This window comes from Paroedura picta, chromosome 16, assembly GCF_049243985.1.
Source record: "Paroedura picta isolate Pp20150507F chromosome 16, Ppicta_v3.0, whole genome shotgun sequence".
NCBI classification, from domain to species: domain Eukaryota; kingdom Metazoa; phylum Chordata; class Lepidosauria; order Squamata; family Gekkonidae; genus Paroedura; species Paroedura picta.
The window spans coordinates 19,513,074-19,539,441 of record NC_135384.1 but is presented as its reverse complement, the minus strand read 5'-3'; the positions used below and the strand labels follow the sequence as shown (position 1 = coordinate 19,539,441).

The 26,368-nt window shown below is 45.1% G+C and overlaps 1 protein-coding gene across 1 annotated transcript; it reads right to left on the bottom strand.

The window, feature by feature from the left end:
- LSM12 (LSM12 homolog) lies at positions 1-26,211 on the bottom strand. The gene is made up of 5 exons (XM_077313032.1): positions 25,861-26,211; positions 22,293-22,426; positions 16,599-16,708; positions 2,577-2,703; positions 1-1,932 (listed from the first exon to the last, which is right to left on the bottom strand). Exons 1-5 carry the CDS (start codon positions 25,982-25,984, stop codon positions 1,840-1,842), a joined length of 588 nt encoding a protein of 195 aa, XP_077169147.1. The 5' UTR covers positions 25,985-26,211; the 3' UTR covers positions 1-1,839.
- Between the last annotated feature and the right edge of the window lie 157 nt (positions 26,212-26,368).

Here is a 26,368-nt window from a genome sequence, read left to right as displayed (position 1 = left end):
TTTGATGGTTAAAAAAATCTTGGGTTTTTTTATTGGTTCTGCTAGACAATACTAAAAAAAAATTCCCTCCATTCTGAAAGGCAGGGCTTGAATTATTTAAATTTTGATCCATTTGTTTTTTAAAAAAAACAAACACACACACACAAAAGGGAAATGGGGTGACGGGATCATGGCAAAAAAATAATAAAATCCTTTGCAACCTCACCTTCTTGCCTGGGTCAAGGCCTACTTCATTTACTTCCTACCCCAACATATTACTGAGGCAAATGTAATTACAGAAGACTATGGGCGGTCCACTTGGGAGATGCTGCTCAGAAGAATGGACACGACAAATCTGTGGCCAAGTCTCAGGCTGCAAAAGTAATGGGTTCAATGCCTTCAGACAAGGGCTTGTGAAATAGGCCACAATGAGCATCCTACCACTCACAGCTAGGAGACAGAACCCATTTTCACCACCATAGACTGGGAGCTTCCCATCTGATTTCTACAAAGCCACAGCTCCTGATCTCATCCGCTGAAGCTATGTTCAAAAAAGAGGAGCCACAGAAGGCTATTTGAACACTGGCGGTGCATTGCCTCATCTGAAGGATTCAAATGTCAAGACACCATGCTTATTCAAGCCAACTTGAGAGGAGAAGTTAAATACGTCAGGTTTACCATGCTGCAAAAATACAAAGGTATCACAAATATTTATTTATCTGCAGTCTTCTTGATTCAAGAGGGGTCTGGACATGCCCACAGGTGTGCTTACCCCAAGCCTTTTCTTGTCCCCCCTGTTTGGATTCCAAAAGGCCAACAGCATGTGGTAAACTCATAAGTATCATCTACCCCTTGCCCCCACCAGCCAAAGAGCCTTGGGAAGGAAAAGCTGGCATACCCACAATGCCCAGCTCTCTGAGAACAAAATTGTTCCAACAGTTCTGCAGGCTGTGAGGTACAACCCATGCCAATATAATGAACAGAAGGCCGATTTATGGCAGCATACTTTAAAAAATCAGCTATGAAATCCTAAGAAAATAACATCCACAGATCAAATTTATTTTTGCCTTCCGACCATGAACCCAGGCAGGGTATGACCCAGCAATCCCTTAAGCTTCCAAATGTGCCTGACCTCCATAAAGACATACAAAAATGCCCACTGCAGAAGGTTCAGTGGGTTTAAGCTTGATTTTTTTTGCCATGATCCCAGTTCAGAGTACTGCAAGAAGCAGAACATATTTAAAGGATATTTTATATATATATTTATATATATATAATTTTGAGATAAGAAAAATAAGGCTAATTCAAGCCTTGCCCTGTGCAAAACAAAAACCAAAACAATGTCGCCAGTCACACAAAAGGTCCCGATTACATTATCACAGTCAGCTTGTTAATTTTCTTTTTTTTCCTCTATTTTTTTAAACAGGAGGAGATGGGGGAGCTGAATTCTCCTATGATACAGGAGGAAGAGGGGGCTTAATGTGGAATCAATTTCAGTAAAGCTAAAAACGAAAAAGATGAGAGGCTTCTGGGAGGGAAAGAAAACTCAAAATAACAACTCAGCTGACTGTGCTGGGGGGAAACACCTGGCAGGGCAGAAATGAAAGAACCTGTTAGTCAAGTAATGAATGAGTGTTTTAAATTATTCTTTTTTTTTTTTAAGCCTAAAGTTCGGAAGTGGTGGGTCCCATCGTTACAGGGCCACCGCGAGAACAGAAGTAACACCCCCCTGCCCTCCCCCGACCTCTTTGCAGAAGTCTGTGTCATCTGCGGCTGCGTGTTCGAAGGGTATCCCCCAACCCCATCCCATCCCCACCCCGCAGGAGCAATCTGTCGCAACCAAGGAAGGGCCGGCAGGACTCAGGACGAGAGGGCGCTTTCCTTCTGTGTCGGCTGGACTTGTGAACGCTGCATCACCTTTTGGCTTTCGACATCTCTAAAATGTTTCTCGACCTAAATGAAGGAGAAGAAGAGCGTGAGGGAGTTAGTGCTGGTCTGGTACTTAGTTTTGGGGGTGGGGAACTTAACAGGTTAGTGATATGGGCTGAGTTTATTAGAGGCAAGACTGTTTTAAAGCAGTGAGTGGCCGTGCAAGAAGCCCCAGGCTTTCAGCTGACCCAGACAGCAGAATTGGACCTGGGAGGCAAAGAGTACAAGGGAACCCAAGGGGTGGGAAGCATAGGATAGGGAGGTTCACAGAGCTGGGGAATGTGGCACACGATGGGGCATCTGCAAAGGCTCATTTTGTAGCTGCCCTCCCGAGCACTTCATATGGCTAGGAATCTATTCGTTCAGCCCTGCTGCTGCAACACTGGGTCAGACCCGTCCTGGATGAAGGACAGGGTTTTAAAATCGCTTCCTGTTCATTGGAAAGACTGACACCTGCATTTAGCAGAGTAAATGTTAACAAAACTAAATCTAGCAGAGCTTTTAACAGTAGAGGAAGAGATGGAAGATATTTAACAACCTGGACCACAATAGGACTCCAGCTGCACTTGTGTAGCTGCCTTTTAAGCCGCACTGATTGCCCACCGCTCTTGTGGTCCCCCCCCCTCACACACACACACACACCAGTCCCAAGCCCCTGATCCACTTACTATTTTGCGTACATGACTTAGGGCACTCCCCTCTTTGCCTTTACAGTTTTCCACTTGGTACGGAGGGGCAATGACGACATCTTCCATCACAACTATATTCTTCTCTTGCCATTTACAGTCTTTAATGCTGGAAGAGAGGGAATGCACACACAGTTTTACCAACTAGACTCAAAGGTTTATTCTGTCCAAGTGCCCAACCCACCTGGAAAGAGGACACAGCTGTCTTCGCCCCATGGCCACCAATCCAACTATGAACGCCATTTACCAGGATACAGTGTTAACAAGGTAACAGATGCTTAATGAGGTCTTTACAAAGGAACAAACCTCCATGAACAAAGGAGGATTTATAGTCTTTAAAAGAATCAGGAAGGCAAATGGAAGAATATTAACCGTGAGCCAGACAATGGCATCAGAGTGAGAGAAATTTTTCATTAAGCTCCTCAAAGTCTACTGTTTTGGGGCTAAAATGCCAGGTCAGGCTTGCTCCTAATTAGCTGAAAACATCTTTGCAGATACAGAAGTTGTTTTGCTTCACTGTAAGTGATGCCTACCTGCTCATTCTCTTACTGGTTTACTTTCGCTTTTTAAAATTTGCTTTATTTATTTCTTCTCTACTGAAAAAAAACTTTGAAGCAAAATTAACTGTTTGAAATGGCACCCTCAACTCACTGGAGCCCAAGTCAAGCGGCCCGAGTCACTGCCGCTGGGAGAAGCCCTGCAGTGAGCAAGCATCTCTGTGGCCACCTGGCTGCCATCACACCTGAGTCCCTTGCCATGCAGCTCACCATTGCCACCACAGCTGTACCTGCTGCATCCCAGCAAGGACACAGCCATGAGGAGCAACTGGTCAGCTGATGTGCAGACACCTTGGTCACAGCCAGCTCCAACCAGCTGCCTAGACGTTCCTGCAGCTCCCCCCCCCCCAGCTGAAAGAACCAGCAGACAATGCTGAGGAAGGAGGGCAGGGATTTTGAACCTTCAGAGGTGGGCCAGGGGCTGGAGCGGGATACTGGGACAATGGAGCAACCAAGGGTTGGAGGCAGAGGGGAAGACAGGAAGCTGATGACCGGTGTGAACAAGGAGTGGAAAAAGAGAAGAACTGAGGAGCCCCAAGGAGGAGAAGTGGAGTAGCGACACTGGAGGAGGCCAGAGGGGCCAGAGCTCGAGAAAAGAAGAGCAACTCGGATGATGCCCCCTTCCCTCCTCCAATTTGGAACCCTCTGAAAGGGGGACTTCCACCCTATGTGTTGGGGAAGGCACTAGGAGGAGCCCTAGTTCCTCTCACAGGAACTTATCCAGGTACTAACTGGAACATTTCCAGAATATTGACTTAACTGCTGAAATACGTGAATGACCTGCATATATCTTCAAGTTTCTATGACAACTGAAAACTAGCTTTTAAAAACTACTACTGTTTAAAATTACTGGAACCTAGCCAAGTACAAACTGGATCTTTGATCGTTGCTGTTATGACACTGAATTAATTGATTAAAATACGACTGAATGAACAGGATATATTTTCAACCCTTTGCAAACCAACTTTTATAAAACTACTAGCTGCAAAGCCCATTCATAAGAACGGGCTTTGCAAGGGCATAGACCACCAGGCCAGGCAGAGGACTTGGATGAGATGCTCCTAGACCAGTTTACAAAGTTCTCAGGGAGACAGGACACCATCATTTCAAGATGGCTTGCCAGCACCAGCAACACAAGAACACTCCACCGGTTTGTGCTTCGAACTGGGCTTTCAGATTCCAAATCTGCTGGTTCCCATTTGGGGGGCCTTGGGGAGAATGAAGGTTTTAAGGTGAGAATGGAGTAGCCTCAGAAAAAGCTCTGTCAAATACTGCAGCTGGCAGTGAGTGGCCAAATAACGCCTGGGGTGACCAGCGGGAGAATGTGGAAGTTGTGAGATACTGGCGGGCTTAAGTGCGAGCAGCAGTGGAGCGAAGAGTTCTGACACCCAGAAGGCGGCGTGATAGATGAGGAACAGCGGACTAGAGCTGGAATTCAATTCCCAATCTCGTGTGTGGGAAGCAGCGGGGAACGGCCCAAAGAAAACATCTTAGCTGGCAAGAAGAGATTGTGCTGAGGGAGCTGGAGAAAAAGGAGTCCTGAAGAGGAAGTCTGCCACATAGTGGTGACAGACTGAACTGCAGCTGCTGAGCCGGCACAGTTCCCTCCAGATCAGGACAGAACCAGGGGAGGGGATTGGTTGTCCAAGGGACCCATTGGGGAGGGTGGGCACAGGAAGATGCCTGAGGGGGGATCTGGGGGTGCCCCTTCCGGGGGTTATCAGTTGGTTTTAAAATATCTGTATTCCTTAGTTGAGGTGGTAGGGTTTTGTGGGTAGAGTGGTTTGGAAGAGGGGTGGGCAGTAAAAGTTAGTGGAGGTATTAGATTAGGGCTAAGGTGGGGGAGGGGATGGCTGATTCTGTCTGGGGAGGTTTTGGGGGTGGAGGTAATCCTAGAGGGGCTGGCCTATAGGTAGTTGGGGATCCCAAGGATCATGAGCCAAGGAAGGTATAGCAGGGTGAGGAGACTGGACAAAAGGGCAGGGAATCATATCGGTTCAATAGGCCCATGGAAGTGGGGTTCTCACGGCTGTCAAAACATCGGGGCTGGGCCCACTTATTGTCCTTCTAATCTCTGTTCCATCCCTAGACAGGAGGTGGTGGAGGCTAGGGAGGAGCCGACACTGGTGCTGTGCAATGCCAGATCAGTAATAAGTCCTCCACCTTGTAAGAGTATTTTACAGGGCAGGGAGCAGACCTGACATGTATAACCAAAACCTGGGTGAGACAGTTGCCATTAAAGATCAGGCCCTACCCAGGTTTGCGGTCCTCCACCAAAACTGACTCCATGGTAGGGGAAGGGGGTGGCAAATCTGATCTGGGAGGTTTTGTCCTACAGGGCTCTCCCGGCACTGTTGATCATCAGGATATGTTGGAGTGGAGTGGGGGTCAGCAGAGAGCTTGGCTATCTGGGCGGTTTACCGCTCACCCAACGCTACTCCAGCGAGCCTCCTGGAGGCAGTGATAGCCTGGGCTTGTAATTCTGAAGGGCTTCAATGTCTGTGCTGATTTTCTGCATTCCAGGTATGGTTTGGACCTGGTGTCCACCATGGAGGTACTGAGGTCCTCCCAATGTATTGCTGAACTTGATTTTGTATTCAATGCTGGGGTAGAGGCGAGTTTGTTGGCGGTTGATCCCATTCCATGGTCAATATGCTCTGAAGGCTCAGCTCTGGATTCCATCCCTCCCCTGTGTCGGCAGCTGGCGTATTTAAGCCTGGCCATGGAGACTTCAGGATCCAACTGGATTCCTGAATTCTTTGTGGGACCTGATGCCTCCTAATGAATGACTAGCGGTGTTAGTGGAGGACTGGCAGTCCCGCTGACTGCCACTATGGACAAGAACACTCCCAGACACCCTCTATGCCCTTGCAGAGGGAAGAGAGACAGCTAGAGCAAGTGTGGATGATGTCTTATAAGAAAGCAGCAAGAACATTTTTTTGCATGCTTATATGGGTAAGGTGACCAGATTTTAACATTGGTAAAGCGGGACACCATTGACCAGGGGGTTCTTGATTAAAAATTTGGTCTGTATGGAGCAACAATTTTTTTCATAGAATGCATAGAACATAAAAATAGTATTGTAATATATATTTTTTAATTTCAACATAAGTACCATTTGCCAGGTGCCCCCAGATGTCCCTCCAAAAGTGGGACAATCTGGTCACCTTATTATAAAGACATGTGAAATGGCGGTTAGGGTGGCTAAACGTGTGTTCTTTGCTGCCACCTAGCCCAGTTGTTTAGGGTAGTTCGACCCTTGACCGCCTTTGAGGAGGGGTGCCAATTGGCACTTGGCTGCCAATTAGCAAGCTTTTTCGCAGATAAGGTCTTGACATTCCTTCCTGCCATACAGAAAGCAAACTAGAGACTAGTCAGGCTTCCATCATGGCCATGGGGTGGAGACGATGTTGATAGCCTTGGTGGATAATCTCCAGCGCCAACTAGATCATGGCAGTTCAGCCATACTTGTGATGCTTGATCTGTTGGACACATTTGACGCGATCGACCACAAGTTGTTGGCTCACTGCCTCGCTGGGGTCAGAATTCAGGGGACAGCCCTTAAATGGCTGAGCTCCTTTATCTGGAACTGGACACAGAGGGTAGCGGTGATGATGGAATTCTCGCGCCCTTATCAACTCCCTTGTGGGGTCCCCTCAGGGCACAGTTCTCTCTCACACACTGTTCAACATTTTCATGTGCCCTCCAGCGCAGCTGGTCCAGAGTTATGGGGTGGGTTGTCACCAGTATGCGGATGACACCCAGCTCTATCACCTCATGGACGGACACCCAGACTCCCCTCAAATAACATTAGTCAGATGTTTAGAAGCTGTTGCTGGATGGTTAGAAAAGAGATGCCTGAAATTCAACCTCTCCAAGACAGAGGTCCTGTGGCTTGACAAAAAGGTAGAAGGACAAGAAGTGCAGTTGCCCACCTTGGCTGGGGTACAGCTTGATATCTCATCCCCGGCCAAGGTGGGCAAGAAATTTGGGCATCATTCTGGATGCCTCCGTCTATGGAGGCCCAGGTCATGGGAGTAGCCCACACCGTGTTTTTCCATCTGCACCAGGCAAGTCGATTAACGCCCTACCTGCCCCAAGACTGCTTGGCTACCATGATCCATGCAACAGTCACCTCTATATTGGATTCTGTCATTTGGTCTATGTTGGCCTGCCCTTACATTGACCTGGAAATTCCACCTGGTAAAAAATACGGCTGCTAGGATCTTCACGAACACATCTTAGAGGATTTGTATCCAGCCGGTGTTGAGGCAGGTGCATTGGCTGCCAGCCTTGGCCTGGATTAAGTTCAAGGTCCTGGTTTTGACCTTTAACACCATTCACAGCTTGGGCCCTACTTATCTGAGGGATCCCTTACCTGCTTATGCACGCTCATAAAGCACTTCATTCTGCAGGCACAAATCTTTTGGAGGTCCATGGCCCAAAGGAAGCATGCCTGGCCTCGGCTAGGGACCTTTTGGTCATGGGTCCAACCTGGTGGAATGAGGTCCCAGGAGAGCTGAAGGGCCTGAAAGAGCTACCACAGTAAGGATCATAGAATCATAGAGATGGAAGGGGCCATACAGGCCATCTAGTCCAACCCCCTGCTCTACGCAGGATCAGCCCAAAGCATCCTAAAGCATCCAAGAGAAGTGTGTATCCAACCTTTGCTTGAAGACTGCCAGTGAGGGGGAGTTCCTCCTTAGGCAGCCTATTCCACTGTTGAACTACTCTGACTGTGAAATGTTTTTTCCTGATATCTAGCCTCTATCGTTGTACTTGTAGTTTAAACCCATTACTGCGCGTCCTTTCCTCTGCAGCCAACGGGAACAGCATCCTGCGCTCCTCCAAGTGACAACCTTTCAAATACTTAAAGAGGACTATCATGTCCCCTCTCAACCTCCTTTTCTCCAGGCTGAACATTCCCAAGTCCCTCAACCTATCTTCATAGGGCTTGGTCCTTTGGCCCCAGATCATCTTCGTCGCTCTCCTCTGTACCCTTTCAATTTTATCTACGTCCTTATTGAAGTGAGGCCTCCAGAACTGCACACAGTACTCCAGGTGTGGTCTGACCAGTGCCGTATACAATGGGACTATGACATCTTGTGATTTTGATGTGATGCCTCTGTTGATACAGCCCAAAATGACATTTGCCTTTTTTACAGCTGCATCACACTGCCTGCTTATGTTTAGCTTACAATCCACAAGTACCCCAAGGTCTCGTTCACACACAGTGTTACCTAGAAGCATATCCTCCATCCAGTAGGTTCTGCAAGGCCTGTAAAACAGAGCTCATCTGTCAGGTCTTTGGTCGAGGTCAGTACTAGTGCTAGGGATATCATGGCCCCTCCTTAGGCTCAGTTGTATTATATATACATCCCCACTTCAAGGGAGGTCTGCACGAGGAAGGGATTTTAGACCGCCAATCTTTGGGATATAGTGGGTTTTATGTTGGGGTTTTGAGGGTTTTATATTGTAAACTGCTGAAAGGCTCTGGAAAGTGTCGGGATAGAAGTTCAATAAACGATAATAATAGTGGTCATGGGATCTTTCACACATACAGGCTGGACTTCAGGAGAGCAAATTTTAACAAAGTTATGTTTGGTAGAATTCCATGGTCAGATAAGGAGATGGAAGTCCAAGAAGGTTGGGAGTTTCTCAAAAGTGAAATCCTAAAGCCACAATCACAATACCTAGAGAAGGAAAACTGGGAGGAACCTAAAGAAACCAGGAGAGGAGTAACACGAGCAATACCTCAGGGATGGGACCCAGGCCCTATGTTCTTCAACGTATTTATAAATGCTTTGGATGAATGAGCAGAAGGGGTATTTATTAAATTTGCAGGTGACACTAAGCTGGGAGGGGTAGCACACCAGAAGACAGGATCAAAATACAAGATGTTGACAGGCTAGAAAACTGGGCTAACATGAATAAAATGAATTTTAAATGTGGTAAATGCAAAGTTCTTCATTTAGGTAGGAAAATCATAGGCATAAGTATAGGATGGGCGCAACTTGTCTTGGCAGCAGTATGGGTGAAAAGGATCTGGGGGTCTTAGTAGACCAGACACTGAACATGAATCAGCAGTGTGACTCATGACTATAAAGGCAAAGGGGACTTTGGGCTGTATTAAAAGAAGTATAGTGTCCAGATCACGGAAGGTGATGTTAATAGTTTACCCTATTGTGGTGAGACCTCACTTGGAGTACTGTGTTCAGTTTTGGGCACCACAACTGAAGAAAGATATCGAAAAACTGTAGCATGTCCAGAGGAGGAATTCAAAGATGGTGGGGGGTTTGAAGACCAAGTTGTATAAGGAAAAGTTGAGGGAGCTTGGTCTGTTTAGCGTGGAGAGAAGACGATTAAGAGCGAGAGAGAGACAGACAGAGACCCACAGGGGTTCTTTAAAAAATCCTGCTGGAGAATAAATGGCACACAGAGGACTCAACAAGGTTGCAGACTGAAGATTGACTCAGATTTTTGTTCAATGGCCAAAGATCAACCAAGACAAATTACTAGAGCAGCTTCCTACCAAAACCAGAGAGGGCGATTCTATGGCTTGGAAGAATAGAACAAGCGTTGGCTGATAAGCTGCCTGTGTAAGAACATAAGAACAGCTCTGTTGGATTAGACCAGTGGTCCATCTAGTCCAGCATCCTGTCTTACATCGTAGTCAATCAGCTCCTCTGGAGTCTGGATGGCCAACAGCCAGGCACAGAGTCTGAGGCCTTCCCCTGATGTTGCCTCCTGGCTCTGGGATACAGAGATTTAATGCCTCTGAATGTGAAGTCATCATGGACAATAGCCATTAATATACTTAACATCCATTAATCGATCTAATCCCTCTTTAAAGCTGTTCATTCTGGTGGACATCACTATACCCTCTGGCAGGGAATTCCTGTCAGAACCCTGCAGCTTTTGCCATTATTTAGGATGTTTCTGTAATTAGGTTATGTATTCACCCCTGTGTCGATGGGGGCAGCTTGTCTCCTTTGCTTTGTTTTATAACTTGCTTTTCCTTCCTGCATTTTGTTCCACCCCCTCCCCTCTTCTTCACCTCTAAGCAATCCATTTGCTCTGTTCCTTTCTCCTTTTCCCTTGAAGCTGAATTCCTCATCAGAGTGATGTTCCCCTGGTTTCGCTGGATTTCCACAGGAGGGAGGAAACAGGTTTGGGATATATGTGGAGACCTTCATCCTCGGCCACAATTTCAACAGTGCCTTGATGAGAGTACTTTATTACTTAAGAAATCTTTGACTACCTGCCAAGACTTTGCTCTGCTGAGTAATCGAAGATCCTCTCAATTCCACATTTTAATCACTCTGTATAAAATAGTATTTCCTTTTGTTCCTATTAAGCCTACTACTGTTCATCAGTTTCATCGGATGCCCTTGATTTCTAGTATTTTGGGAGAAGAAGAAAAAATTATCTTTGTCAACTTCCTCCACCACTTGCATAATTTTATAAACCTCTACCATGTATACCCTCCCCCCTTGCTAGTCTCTTTTCTAAACTGAAAAGTACCAGACTCTCCAACTTTTCCTTACAGGGAAAGTGCTCTAGCCCCCTCATTAATCCAGGGTGCCCTCCCCTGTAGTTTTTATAGCTCTACAATGTCATTGTTCAGATATGGTGATCAGAACAGTACACTGTAGTACAAACAAGGCCACACCACAGATCTATACAGAGATATTATAATACTGATAATCTTATTCTCAATCCCTTTCCCTAAAAAAATCCCTAACATAGCATTTACCTTTTTCACCACTGCTGCTGCTCCCCCCCCCCTCCTGAACAGCTTCACTTTATGGCTCTGTCTACACATCAAACTAAAGATTGCCATGATACATCAAGAGTTGGCAGGCTAAAAGATGGCTCTGCTCAGTTTACATGGAGTGGAGGATAGCTGCCCGTGACCACTTACTATCTAAGTACTTACAGGCCAAAGAGATTATCAACAACTGATCTTATTGAAGAAACAACACCAGAAACAGTGCACCTGGAAGCAATTATTACACGCATGCCTTTAACTCAGAAGACACCACAGTATTCTGGCAACAAATTGCAGCTAATGTCCAACATCTGACTGTGATCCCTACTCAACAAATAAAGGAAATGGCCTGAATTAAACACATCATCTTGATTTTTTAAAAATTCTACTCACAGAAAAGCCCCCACCAGAGAACTGGCCTCCAGTCAATCAACAAGAAGTGGAAGAACTGTGGTCAGCACTAAAAAGCAGCAAGGCAGCAGGATCCAGTTTCCCTGGATATCTTTAAAACGTTTCCATCAACCTGGGCACCCATACTCGCCTCAGTGTTTATCACCATTGATTGACATGGACTAATTTTGGCCTCATGGATGCGAGCAATAGTTATACCTATTTACAAAATAGGTATATTTTGTAAATAGTTATACCTATTTACAGGCAACATAACATGCCTGGCTAACTACAAACTGTAAGGAAGGAGACCGATCGGGGGCAGCCCAACCGGCAAGGCCAGCTCATAGGGACCCAAAAGTAAAAGGATTCAGATGTCTTTATACTAATGCCCAAAGCATGGGCAATAAAAAGGAAGAGCTGGAACTTCTCATGCTGATGGAAAGGTATGATCTAGTAGGCATCACAGAAACTTGGTGGAATGATTCTCATGACTGGAATGTAATGGTGGATGGATATGAACTGTTCAGAAAAAAACAGAATAGATCGAAGAGGTGGAGGAGTGGCACTGTATGTGAGGAAAGGGCTTACCTGTCAGGAAATTCTAGTGAAGGAGAGCATATCTACAGTGGAAAGCATCTGGGTGAAAATAAGCGAGGAGAAAACAAAGAGTGTGGTGGTTGGTGCCTGCTACCGACCGCCTGACTAACGAGAGGATGTGGATGCTGCACTTTGTGAGCAGCTTGAGAAAATATCCAAACGGCAGGACCTTGTCATCATGGGTGACTTCAATTTCCCAGATGTGTGCTGGGAAACTAACTCTGCGAAGCGTCCTCAGTCATGCAAGTTTCTGACCTGCCTGGCTGACAATTTCATTTATCAAATGGTAGATGAACCCACAAGAGGTTCAGCCATACTGGACTTAATACTGACCAACAGGCAAGAGTTGGTGGATGAGGTGAAGGAGGTGGGGACCCTAGGGGGAAGTGACCATGTCCTCATAGAATTCCTTTTGAGATGGGGAGCCAAGGAAGCTTGTAGCCAGACGCGGATGTTGGATTTTCGTAGGGCAAACTTTAATAAACTCAGAGACATGATGAGTATCATACCATGGACGAGAATGCTGGAAGGGAAGGGAGCATGTGAAGGGTGGGCGCTACTCAAACAAGAGCGATTGCATGCTCAATCAATGATTATCCCAGAAAGACGAAAACACTGCAGGAGCTCTAAGAAGCCTATTTGGATGAACAGAGAACTTCAAGAGGAACTAAGAAAGAAAAGGAAAATGTTCAGGAAATGGAGGGAAGGACAGAGCTCTAAAGAAGAGTACATACAGGTTACTAGGCACTGTAGATCAATCATCAGAAAGGCCAAAGCTGAGAGTGAGCTAAGATTGGCCAGGGAAGCCCATTGTAACAAGAAAAGATTTTTCAGTTATGTGAGGAGCAAACGTCAAGTAAAAGAGGCATAGAATCACAGAGTTGGAAGGGACATCATGGGTCATCTAGTCCAAACCCCTGCACTATGCAGTTTAGTCCACTTCTCAAGCCTATCAAGATCATCCTGTATTCTGTTGCTGTCTTCAGTTGTTGATCAGAGTTTAATCAAAGATCCTCTGAATAAATGTTATTCAGAATGGCTTAAATTTGGGGGGGGGGGGGATCCTCAGGATTGCAGCCTTATTCACTTCCACAAACAGTGAAATAAAAAAAAATTGAAAAATGAGATAATCTGAAAATTAATGTGTAAAATGGATTAGAGTGGGAAAAATCTGTTACTGTATGCCTGCTCATCCTGTGTCAGTCCTGAAGGAAACAGCTAATTTTAGTAGTCTTAAAAAAAACATTTAATTCAAGTCTGATGTCTGTGAATGTCAAAGCATAATTATAGTATTTTATTCAAAACTTCTGCGGAGCTATAAAGACTGCATTGTCAATTTCTAAGTGAAGTAAGGGGGAAAAACATGTCAAGAAGTCTACTAAAAACTTGACTATTTGAAGTAGAGGCAATATACATATAGCAGCCTTTCTCAATGGCAAAAACATTTTTATACCATTGAGAACCCCTGAAACATTTGTCAGGCTGAGAAACCCCAGAAGTGGTGTGGCCATGCAGAATATGGTTGAAAAGCATAGCTTACACTCATCCCATCAGAAGAAGAAGAGTTGGTTCTTATATGCCGCTTTTCCCTACCCGAAGGAGGCTCAAAGCGGCTTACAGTCACCTTCCCATTCCTCTCCCCACAACAGACACCCTGTGGGGTGGGTGAGGCTGAGAGAGCCCTGATATCACTGCTTGGTCAGAACAGTTTTATCAGTGCCGTGGCGAGCCCAAGGTCACCCAGCTGGTTGCATGTGGGGGAGCGCAGAATCGAACCTGGCATGCCAGATTAGAAGTCCGCACTCCTAACCACTACACCAAACTGGCTCACTGATATATGATTATATTATCTGATCAATGTTTTATTTTTAAATATATAATTAATTGATTAAATAATTAATTAACCCACCAATTCAGGAAACCCTTCCAGAGATGTCCAGAAACCCCAGGGTTTCATGAAATCCTGGTTGAGAAAGCCTGCTTTAGAAGAACAGTCATATCAGGGTAATGGAATGCCTATTGATCAGAAACTAGTACAGGTCCATGAGTTGTGCCCGTCACACAACTGTGACTGACACACAGTTATGAAATGAATAATCTGACTCAACATAGAGTGATCTGAAAAGATGCCATGGGAAGAAGCATATTATACACAATACTGGTCAGATTTAAAGGTCTCCCTTGAGGAGGACCAAGTTTCAGGGCTGGAACGTAAGCCTCTCCTCAAACCACTCTGCTGGTAACCCTTCAAAATTGTTATGCTGAAAACCACTGTGTTGACCTGAGCATGGGACGTGTATTCTCTGATTTACTGATTCTTTCCCCGAAAGATATAATGTTTCATGTAAACTGGAGGTCTTATTTCTCACATAACATGTGGGTGTTCTCATATTCCCCAGTTATATCTGCTGTTTCTATAGATGACTGTAGTTCTAATAAGTACAGTAACCCTATTGTATCCTCTTTGAGGAATTAGTCAATCTTTTAAAAATATATAATAGTGTGCACAGCCACACACACAAATCAAACAGCAAAGAACACATCCAGAAGGCCAAAGATACATAAATAGGCCAGTGCACTTGTACCAGAAGTGTATTGCATAACCATCATTTTTACAGGCAACTGTTAAAATGCATGGTATAGAGATCTGTTACAGCCACCGGAAATATTCTGATACAACATGAAACTCTTTACTCCATTGACAATCTAATGGGCCCTGGCTACCCTGGAGCTCATCATACCGATTCCAAATTTAATGCAGACACTTAAATAGCATAACCCACGACAGCCCAGAACTACTGAAATCAAGCAATCCACCAGCCTCTGCCTCCCCAGCTGTTGGGATTACAGGCTTGTGCCACCACACCCATCTACAACACTGAAACTGAAGTTTACTCGGTGGCAAAGACTACCTAACACTTAACAGGACTTCTTAAGCCAAGAAGACAATTTACAAAGGCACTGTAAAAGTATATGCACAAGGATCCCAACCTGTGTAAGGGGGTTGGGACCCAGTCCGTAAATACTCCAATATCATGTTCACACACACTACTACCCAGAAGTGTCTCTCCCATCCAGTATGCATGCTTCTCATTTTTGTGACCCAGACCTAGAACTCTGCACTTCTTCTTATTGAACTGCATCTTGTTCTCATTTGCCCACTTTTTCAGAGCATTCAGATCTCATTGAACTCTGTATCTTCTGAGGTGTTTGCTGCTCCTCCCAATTTTGTGTCATCTAAGTTTAATGAGGAGTCCCCCTACCCCTTTGTCCAGATCATTGATAAAAATGTTAAAAAGTACCAAACCCAGCAATTGAGCCCTGTGGAACTCTGCTGTTCACTTCCCTCCACTCTGATGGGTGCAATTTTCTAACCCTATCTGCCTAACCATCTGAAAATTCATTCTACAATTTTCCAGTTTACCCATCAGAACATCATGGGAAACCTTGTCAAAAGCCTTATTGAAATCCAGATAAACAACATCGACTGAGTTTCCATGATCTAATAAGGCCATCACAAAAACACCATATTGCTGAAGTCTGACTTGCTTAACTGCTCTAGAAAAAATCAGTAATTATTCACCTTGAGCTGTCAAACAATACTTAGGAACTTGACTTTGTATCTCTTTCATCCTATATTGCAACTCCAAACTGATCATAGCTAACTGGGTGGAAATCTCAGGGTTTCTCCAGAGCTAGTGAAATGACTAAGCTGTGTTTGAAATCACCTTGTGCATATAATTTTACAGTGCCTTTGTAAATTGTCTTCTTGACTTAAGAAGTCCTATTAAGTGTTAGGCAGTCTTTGCCGCAGAGTAAACTTCCGCTAAAACTTCCATTTACAAAAGATCAATGGTTTTCAATGGGTCCTGCACAACCTGAAATGGTGATAGAAGTGTGATATTACCAGATTATCTAGCATGAAGGTACTCACATATGAGATTCAAACATTTGTATGCATATAAAAAGTTCCTCACACACTTCCACCATGGCATGGCTGTGCCATCAGGAACATGAGATAATTATAGCAATGGGGAGAAATGCTAATTCAAATCTCACGTGTTTTGACATACCATTATTTGCATAATATATGTTGACCAAAGCTCTGTGGTGTGCAGGGCACATTCATGTAGAAATGTGAATGGGTGAGAGGTGACCAAATCTCATTTCAGTTTAATCATTTCTCAGTGTACTTTTCAACATTTGAAATGCCTTAATTCGCTGAGGTCAGTGCATAGTCAGGGCGCTGAGCTAAAAACTCATCAATACCACAGCCGAATTTGGTGTGCACCCTGAATAAATGATGTATTTGAGAAATGGGGGCTAGCTGCTACTTCTGTTTAATTTTCCTCACATAGTTGCTGGGAGGGTTAAAAAACAAAATAAAGAAACAGAGGAGTAGAGATAATCATTTTTACAACTCTGAGCTCTCAGAAGAAGGGTGGCAGAGAAGAGAAAGAGATGCATCTGTCTTGTTTACTCCTGCAGGAAAAGAGCCACATTGTACATCCAAGATACAACTTTTAAAGGAAGAATATTTGTACATTGGAGATGGAATGACAGAATTGAGGGAGGATACACACTGGGCCATGATTTCTGGCTTTAGAAACGAGGCGCAAGTTGTCCTGTCCCACCACCAGATGCCACTGAGCCCTCTGTTTTTTGTCCTTCCATCCTGCTACTTACGTCTTGTGTATAGTCTGGAAAAGCTGCTGTCCTTCCAAAGAGACGCCAGCACTAATTGCATATGCCTGGCTCAGTTTTTCTTCCTTCTCCATCCGTGCTTTGTTCGCAAGCTGGGAAAGGAATTGCAGAGTTATTAACCTGGGATGGGACTGTGAATGATATCACTTGTTGGCTCTGCATATGATGTTCAGACAATATAGACAGTGACCAACTCCAGTTAGCTGAGGTAACTCCCAAAGGGTTCAGAGATGCATCTCGACCTGAGGACAACTCTTGCCCCCCAAATGTCTGCCTGGTCTTTTTACCCAGGGAATAAGTTTTCTATAGGCAAGGAAAAAGAACTTCAGAATTTACCTTGTCTTCCCTCCCTAGAGCAAATTACATAATTTGAAAGGCAGTATGCTGGGATAAGTACCCGGGATTTCAAACAAGATAGTTGGCATTTAAATAGTGCTTTAACTTTCCAACTCTGACATGATACCTTATTAGAAACAATTTAAGATTAAGGTAAGATTTCGCTCCAAACAAATTAACATAATTAATGCACATTAATACAAATGGATGTATTGTGGTAGAGGTCTGGTAAGCTGACCATTTTGAGAAAAAAATTTCCACAACTGGTCTTTGTATTCAAATGTGCATGGTTGGTGCTCTGTACAAAAGACAAAATGTTAAATAAAATTCCACAACTGATTTTTGTTTTTACAGCGAGAAAACACTTTAGGTCTCCACTTTGTCTAGCAGTATGAAATCTGCTGTATGAATTTCAACTTAGCAGTTCTTTGAGCTGTACTAAGGTTACCAAGCATTCCTAAAACTAGAGTACTCACTTGGAAAAGAGATAGACAGGTACCCTGAAGGCATGTTCTATGGGAGGGGTAGTCAACCTGTGGTCCTCCAGATGTCCATGGACTACAATAGCGATCCCCAACCTGTGGGCCGCGGACCACATGTGGTCCTTCGACTAATTGGAGGTGGGCCCCGAAGGACGCCTTCTCCCCCCCCCTCTGGCCCTAGACTTCACCACCCCCCAGCCCTTTACAACACACTTCATTGTTGTGGCATGTCTGTATCTTATTTTGAAGGGATGTTTAAACATTACCATAGCGATCAGAGAGCACTAGGGCAGTGGTTGAGAGTAGAGAACTACCCCCCCCCACCAGGCCTCAGTAAAAGGCGCTGAGTGGTCCCCAGTGATAAAAAGGTTGGGGACCACTGGACTACAATTTCCATGAGCCCCTGCCAGTAAATGCAAATGATGGCAGGGGCTCATGGCAATTGTAGTCCATGGACACCTGGAGGACCACAGGTTGACTACTCCTATTCTATGGGACAGACTCAACAGGCTCCCCGAGCTTAGGCAACCATTCAACAACAAGGGACCACCCAGTGGAAATACAAGGCCTGGTGACAGCACTGTGCTTATACCCAAATGACACTACCATGGAACCCAACAATATTAAGACCACATCGTCAAGGGCTCCTTCATTTCCATATTCTCTAATGTGGCACTCTATGCCAGTGGTTCTCAACCTTCCTAATGCCCCAATCCTTTAATACAGTTCCTCATGTTGTGGTGACCCCCAACCATAAAATTATGCAAGTGTTCTTTCACAGAAATTAAACCAAAACTGACCAATGGTGTGAAGATCCATTGTTCATGATTGTATATACATTTTTTTTCCCCGGGGGTTTCTCAGTTCAGTTCTGCCTCTTGTCCCACCAAACCGATCTCGCTCTTTTCCGTTCCTCCAGAAAGACGAACACTCTATCTCAATCTACCCCACAAGGCTGTTGTGTGGATGGCGTCCCCCACCCCAGACAAGCTGCTTGCCCTGCTACAACCCCTGTGAAAGGGTTGTTCAACCCCCAAAGGGGTCCTGACCCCCAGGTTGAGAACCACTGCTCTACACAGAGTATGTTGGTGAGAGAGATTTCAGCATCCCATGTCACTCAATAAAACCTCTATTATAGGACTGGGATTCAACAGGAACTTGTGTTGATTTGTTTACTATGAATTGTAATTATTATTCCTTATAGATTCATGTACACTATTTCAGATTCAGCTCTTGGGAGTGGTCTTCATCTACTCTGATAAAAAGGTAAAGGTAAAGGTATCCCCTTGTGCAAGCACTGGGTCATGTCTGACCCTTGGGGTGACGCCCTCCAGCGTTTTCATGGCAGACTCAATACGGGGTGGTTTGCCAGTGCCTTCCCCAGTCATTACCGTTTACCCCCCAGCAAGCTGGGTACTCATTTTACCGACCTCGGAAGGATGGAAGGCTGAGTCAGCCTTGAGCCAGCTGCTGGGATTGAACTCCCAGCCTCATGGGCAAAGCTTTCAGACGGCTGCCTTACCACTCTGCGCCACAAGAGGCTACTCTGATACATAACACCAAAAAAAGCTCTACTGGAACAGAGCAGTGGTCCATCCAGTCCAGCGTCCTGTCTCACAGTGGCCAGCTGGTAACAATGGAGGTCCATCAATGGGTTGCTTGCAGGCACCAGTATTCAAAGATGAAGGTAAACATGGAAGTCCTCAAGAGTCCCACTGATAGATCTACCCTGCATGAATCGGTTTAATCCACTTTTAAAGCCATCTCAGTCTGTACTATCATTACATCTGGCAGTGGATTCCGTATTTTAATTAATCACTGCATAGAGAAGTATTTCCTTTTCTCCATCCTGAATCTCCTGCCCATCAACTTCACTGGATGCCCTTCATTTCTAGTATACTGGGAGAGGGAGAGAAATTGATCTTTGTCAACTCTCTCAACCCTGTGCATAATTTTATAAATATCATGTTCCCCCTTACTTGTCTATTTTTTTATTTACATACTTATTTAAATGGTCTTAGACCAGAGCAATAACAAAACACAAATATAGAAACAAACACAATAAAACTGGCGGGCCCTTAGTTGTCTCTTTTCTAAACTGAAAATCCCAGCCTTTCCTCATATAAATATTAATAGGAGCCTTGTGCCTCTAATTATCTTGGTTACCTTCTGTACTTGCTTCAGATCTGCAATGTCCTTTTAGAAATATGTTGAGCAGAACTGTACACAGTATTTCAAATGAGGCTGCACTACAGATGTAGACTGGGGTATTATAATACTGGCTGTTCTAGTTTCAATTCCTTTTCTAATAATCCATAGCATAGAGTTTGACTTTTTCATTGCTGCAGCACACTTGGTTGACATTTGCACTGAGCTGTTAACTATGACTCAAAGATCTTTTCCCAATTCAGTCTCAACAAATTCAGGCCCTGTTTACCTATACTCAACGTTGGGATTTTTTTTTTGATCCAATGTTGGCCATTACTTTACTCTCCCTTGTCTGTTCCATTTAATATTTCTGGTAAGGCCTTGGAGGAGGAGTGTATCTCATGTCTTAAGTGGCACTCAGCGCTTAACACCCACTCAGGGCAGCTGTCCCACCCAAGTGTCTCCTCCAACTGGCTTGCCTGTCTGTTCAACCAATCACATTCCATCACCCACAGCTTACTCCTTCCACTGTAAGAACTGTCCATTTATTTGCTTCCTGCCTTTAACCAATTTTTAATCCATAAGAGAGCCTGCCCTCTTATACCATGATTGCTAAGCTTACTCAGGATTCCTTGGTTTACTCAGGGTTTTTTCCATATCAAAAGCAATTTAAAAATCCAAGTATGTAATGTCTACCAGGTCACCACTTCTACTTGGTTGTTCAACTCCAAAAAGTTGGTGAGTCAGGACTTCCCTTTGAAGAAGCCATGCTGATTTTCCCTATGTGCCTCACAATTCTATTCATTTGCCTGGGACTGAAATAGATCTTTGTCAATTCTCTCCACCTTGTGTCCACTCTGGATCCTTCTTTTTAAAAATCAGTATATTTGCTATTCTTCAGTTTCCTGGTACAACTACTAAATTTAGCTGCAAGTCACATAACAGCCTTGTATCTGAGTTCCTCAAGTGTATGCCAAAAACTAAACAACAAACAACAAACTCTCAGGTATATGCCATCAGCAGTAGAGCTATCCAACCTGAGTGAGCAGAGGCATGACCTAGCCAGTTTAGATGACTTCTCCTATTCAAAGAGTTTCTTTGCCATCTCCATATTTCTTTAGCAATTCTTTTATTCCCTGTACATCCAAAGGTTGGTATCCTACTCTGGATATATTTAAGGAAATGTTTGTCTTGACATTGTAGCAAGCTGCTCCACAAATTCTCTTTTCACATGCCTAATACCAACTTATTTTTCTTCTGCCGAAGACAGTTCTGTTCAATTCACTGGAGCAGACTTTTTTTTAAAAAGCCTCTTTGCATTTTCCAGGTTCGGAATGGCACTGCTAAGTCTAAAAGAATATCTTAATCTTAACACAAACCAAAGAGGCTATTAAAAAGCAATCTAGTTTCAAAAAGTGTGGTTTTAAACAGGCTCGATGAATCTGCCAGGGATTTGACTCGCTTATGTTTCCTTTCATTTTTGTCAAGTTCACACTTCTGAGATCAACAGGTCTTTGGCCCTCCTCAGGACACCCATTCCATTGGCTCTATGACTTATGCATTCCAGTACACAGTAATTTATGATGTATAGAAATCACATTTCTACAGCATGATTCAAGCACATATACCATGAGCAGATTGTTCTTTTGAATAGATCTTGTTTTCACCTGTGCTGTACAATGGAGCATTAACACATCCTGTTAACGAGTATTAAATTGTAGTGACAGCCACAAGAATCTTTAAAATGGATTCATGGAGGACAGGTCCATCAGTGGCTACTAGGCATCGGAACTGAAGGGACTGAAGGCAGTAAACCTCTGAAATTCAGAGGCAACATAAGGGGTTGGCCTTCTTTTCTGTCCTATTTACTGGCTCTCCAGGATAACTGGCTGGCTACCAGGTGAAAATTAGATGGTTCGTTGGTCTAATCCAGCAGCATTCTTTCTATTCTCACATAATCTGAAATTTCTTTTTCACATGAAGAATTACAGATATACTTAAAAGGAAACAAAGAGTTCACCTCACAGAAATATATGAAATTGCATCTAGCCAGTTAGGACTCTGGTCCATCTAAGCTGTCTACTGAGATAACTGAAGGTCCTACAACATTTCAGGCAAAGCTAAGGCTTTCCCATTACCTGCTACCCAAGATACATTTACCTGGAGACAACAGAGAATCTATCCGGCCCCCTCTGCAAACAAAATATGTGATCTACTTCTGAGCCTCTTTAATTTAACATGAGGGCAGAGCAAGACACCATGCTAATCTGGGTAACCAACCAGAATGCTGCTACATGGGCCACAGACTGAAGCTCATAAAGCTGCTAGATTAGTTAAAACAGATACAGACTCCATACTGCTAGTGATTAGTAAATATAGTTCCAATGGTTTCAAATAGGCAGACTGTGAGTGGGTGGGCAGGAAGGGATGTGTCAGTGTTTGTCTTTTGTGGCCCTTCCTTGCATATCCAGGGAATTTCTGATCGCTACTGTGGAATGGTAGGTGAATTTACTCCAGGCCAGCCTGAATTCTGGAGATTTTTGGTGGGGGGATCACTTGGGCATGAAATTGGGGTCACTGTGGGAGGGCCGGTAGCTGTAAGTTCCTGCATTGTGTAGAGGGTTGGACTAGATGACCCATGAGGTCCCTTCCAACTTATGATTCTATGATTCTCAGGGACAGAAAAATAAATTTCACATGGAATTCTTACCTTGCTAACATTGAGTGAAGCTAAAGGTGGGGGGGTTTCCGTGCGGTCGTTGATTATTTCCACGTCTGAAACATACTGTAGGTTTATAAGCAAGATATCTGCATGGTTAGGCTTGCCACTGGAAGAAGGGCATTCTGGAGGAAAATATTAAGGAAAATTTTCCAGAATATATAGTTCAGAACTTCAAAGAGAAAGTATTAATCAGAGTACCTTCCTTTGGATAGAGCTAGTCTTTATTAAGATATTTCACACCAAGGTAAAAACTTCAATTTTTCAAAAGCCTAGAGCAAAAGGAATACAAACATTTAATACTTTCAGCACTACCATTGAATTATGAGCCTCTGGAAACAAATGATTTAATTTTATGCAATTAGCTCACCAGTACCCTTTGAAGATCTGCATGATACAAGGGAATGAATGAGTTGTGTCATATGTTTGTGAAGTGCAATTCTGTTTTTCCAGTCACTGAGAACATGTTACTTGACTTTTATAAGAACAAAGATTTCCAAGTTCAGACTCTTCAACACAAATCCCACAAGAGGCATGGCCCTGTTCCATATACCAAGGCAAGTGATAACTCACAAAAGAATGGATTCTGACAAGTAGGAGCCCCAAAAGAAAGTGAAATTTGCCTGAGACTTTTGATGTCAAGAACCCAAAACTGCTTTACTTCCTACCCAGAGCAGCTCTTTCAGACAGAATAAAACCAGGTCAGTAGAGACGTAACATCGGAACTACGATACGCTTTCTCCCATTTCATCTCAGCTCTAACCACGGAGGACACAAGTATTACCATTGATTAACACTCATGCCGCTGAAACATCCTACTGTGCCTAAGGTGGGTTTTGCAATGGAGTCAAGAGGGAAGTGCGGATGAAACATCCCCCATGGACCACACATTCACAATAAACTTACAGTATGCAAGACAGCATTCCCCACCCCCCACCTATGCCACCATGGTAATGAAAGGCAACTGAAGCAACATATTGCTCAAAGGACCTTATGGAATACCTGGTCTGTAAATTTCCACTTTGACATGCAGAAATTTGGATCTGTCAGAAAGTTTCCATGTACAGGAAGAACAGAAGCAATCTTTCAGGGTGTTTTGGACTGCAGCTAGTGGGAAATTGTTCTCCCTACAGAAACGCACTATTTATTTATTATATTTCTATACCACCCTCCCATGAGGCTCAGGGCCGTTTACACAAAATGTGAAGAATATACATAGAAGCATCATATCAACAACACAATAACAGTCACAACAGTTACATGTTGTATATAAACCGCCCTGAGCCATACGGAAGGGCGGTATAGAAATAAAATCAATCAATAAATAGTAGGTTCCAAGTTGAACAGCAGGGATTATAACAATTTATAATACAACAATAACTTTCATAACGTCTACCTATATAAACCTATACGGCTTAGATTCATATCATGTGCAGGGGAATGTCTGGAGGACCAGCGGATGTTATTAGGCCTCTACAATGTTATTTGCCTCTACAAAATGCCTGGTGGAGGAATTCCCCTATGGAATTATGGGAGTTCAAGCAGGGCCCTTATCTGTCTAGGGAGCTCATTCCACCAGGTGGGGGCCAGGACAGAGAAAGCCCTGGCCCCAGTTGAGGATTGACATCGAATGCTGGGGCCAGGGATCCGCAACCAGTTGGAGTTGGTGGAGCATAAGGCTTTCTTGGGGGTACAGGCAGGGAGGCGGTCTCTCAGATACACTGGGGCCAGACTGCGTATGGCCTTGAAGGTGATTACCAAAACCTTAAGCCTGATCCAGAATTCGGAAGACAGTAGACTTGTTGGAAGTGCTGGCCGGATATGTGCCCTCCACGGTATGTTTGTGAGGACTCTGGCCCCAGCATTCTGGACCAGTTTCCAGATCAAGGTTAAGGGCAGGCCTGTGTAGAGCGAGTGCAGACGTTTAGTCTAGAGATGACCATTGCATGGATCACTGTGGCTATATGTTCTGGGGCCAAGTAGGGTGCTAGTAGCTTTGGCTTGGCACCGATGGTAGAAAGCCTGCCACGCTACTCTCATGACCTGAGCCTCCATGGAAATGGAGGCATCAAGGATCACACCTAGGTTTCTGGCAGAGTGAGCTACTGTTAGTTGCATTCCATCCAGATTGGGTAGGTACGCTTCCTCGCTTTGACCCTTCCTGCTCAGCCACAGGACCTCCATCTTTGAAGGGCTGAGCTTCAGAAGACTTTGCTCGAGTCATCTCATCACTGCTTCCAGGCATCTGGCTAAGAATTCAGCAGGAGAATCAGGGTGGCCACACATCAGGAGGAAGAGCTAGGTGTCATCTGTGTATTGATGACACCCCAGCACAAACTTCTGCACCAGCTGAGCAAGAGGGTGCATGAAGATATTAAATAGGATTGGAGAGAGGTCTGCTGCCTGTGGGACTTCACATGTGAGCTGATGACAGCAAGTTAATCTCTCCTATAGCTACCCTCTGTCTGTGGCCCTGGAGAAAGGATAGTCAAATCAAAGAAATCTCCAGCACTTAAATAACTGCCACTTCCACCACATCCCAAAAAAATCAACTGTGTTCTGTTTTCCAACATGTATAATCGCTGCTAACCTTCCTCTAGGTCTCATTAATTTCAAAAACATTCTAGGGATTTTCAGGGAGTCACTACATGTAAACATTGAACACCCTTGTTCTCCAGCACCAACTATATTCCACTCCACATTATGAAGGCCAGTTAACACTTGTTTCAAGCCTTTCTTAGGAAAAATGCACATGCAATTTATTTAATTTCAAATGCAATACTATCTAAAATGGGCTCGCCTTTCATATTTATTAAAGAAAAAATGTACACCTCCCATACAGTAAACTGGTAACAATCGCCATACCCCTAAAGTCTAGGAGATCTAAGTTTAACACCCCCCACCAATGTACCATGAAGCTTGCAGGGTGACCTTGGCTAATTCCACCAGGTTATTGTGAAGCTCAATAAATGCCTGCAGGATAGGCAGTTTCCTCTCGGCTTACACACCAGCTACTTGAAAGAACAGATAAAAATATAACACCTGCCACGTTTACCTGATCCACCCCTCCCTTTCCAACCCCCTGCTGTATTCCTCCCTCCATGCACAATCTATTGCTCCAAACGTGGCACTCTCTCTCCTACTTACCCATCAGGTCAAGACACTCGACCACTCGACCGCAACGAGCACATTTCAAATCTCCCTTACCATTGCATCAGCCAGTGGACACAAGCGATGCCCCCTTCACACAGGTTCCTCCCTGCGATCCAGCCTCCGCACTTACGTGCTTCCAAGAGGCCAAGGAATGGACTCCGGCCCGGCCCGGTAGGCCAGCGAGCAGCCTCGCCAGCCCTTCTCAACCACGGCCCATGCCAAGCCCACCACCAAGCCTCCACGCCGAATCCGGCTCTTCTCTTCCCAGCCGCCAGTCTCTCCCGCCCTGCCAAAGCGAAGTCAGGCCCAGCAGCCTAAGAAGGGGCCAGGAGCCCTTTCCCGTCCCAGGCTGGTAGGCCTGGTCCTCCCCCTCCCCCCCGCTCCTCCTCCCTTCAAGTCAGGATACTAAGCGCCAGCATCTTGCTGGGGTAGTCAAAGGCCACCACCTCGCCCTGCAGCCGTTGCTCCTGGCAGGTCCGGCACGACACTTGGCTGCCCACACTGAAGAACTCGCCGCCCAGCGCCGCCATCTTGTTTCAGGCCCAGGCGGCGGCAGCGGCGGAGGCACCTTCCGCGCCCCCGCCGAGCCGCCGCAGCGCGGCAACAGCAGCACCAGCGGCTGCCGCTGCCTTGGAACGGAGCTGCGGGGCTACCCGGTATGACCCCAGCCGCCTCACGCCAGGCCAGGCCAGGCCCCGCCGCTCGCGTGCGCCGATCCCTTTACGGCCGCCTGGCATAAAAAAAAAAGGGAGGGCGAGGTGTGGCCACGGCGACGGCGCCCCGCCCGGACGTCGGCCCCGCCCACACGCACGAGCATGACGGCACGACGCAAGGCAGGCGACGATTGGTTGGTTGGCTGTCCGTGAGAAATCCGGGAAGCAAAAAGGAGGAAAGGGAAACAGAACGGGGGGGCG

Excerpts from the sequence above, each read along its gene's own strand:
- LSM12 (XM_077313032.1), bottom strand. The coding sequence starts at position 25,984 with ATGGCGGCGCTGGGCGGCGAGTTCTTCAGTGTGGGCAGCCAAGTGTCG. Across the intron at positions 22,427-25,860 it reads CAGCAAGATGCTGGCGCTTA|AATGCCCTTCTTCCAGTGGC; the intron begins GTATCCTGACTT and ends ATTTTCCTCCAG. Across the intron at positions 16,709-22,292 it reads CTTCACTCAATGTTAGCAAG|CTTGCGAACAAAGCACGGAT; the intron begins GTAAGAATTCCA and ends TTCCTTTCCCAG.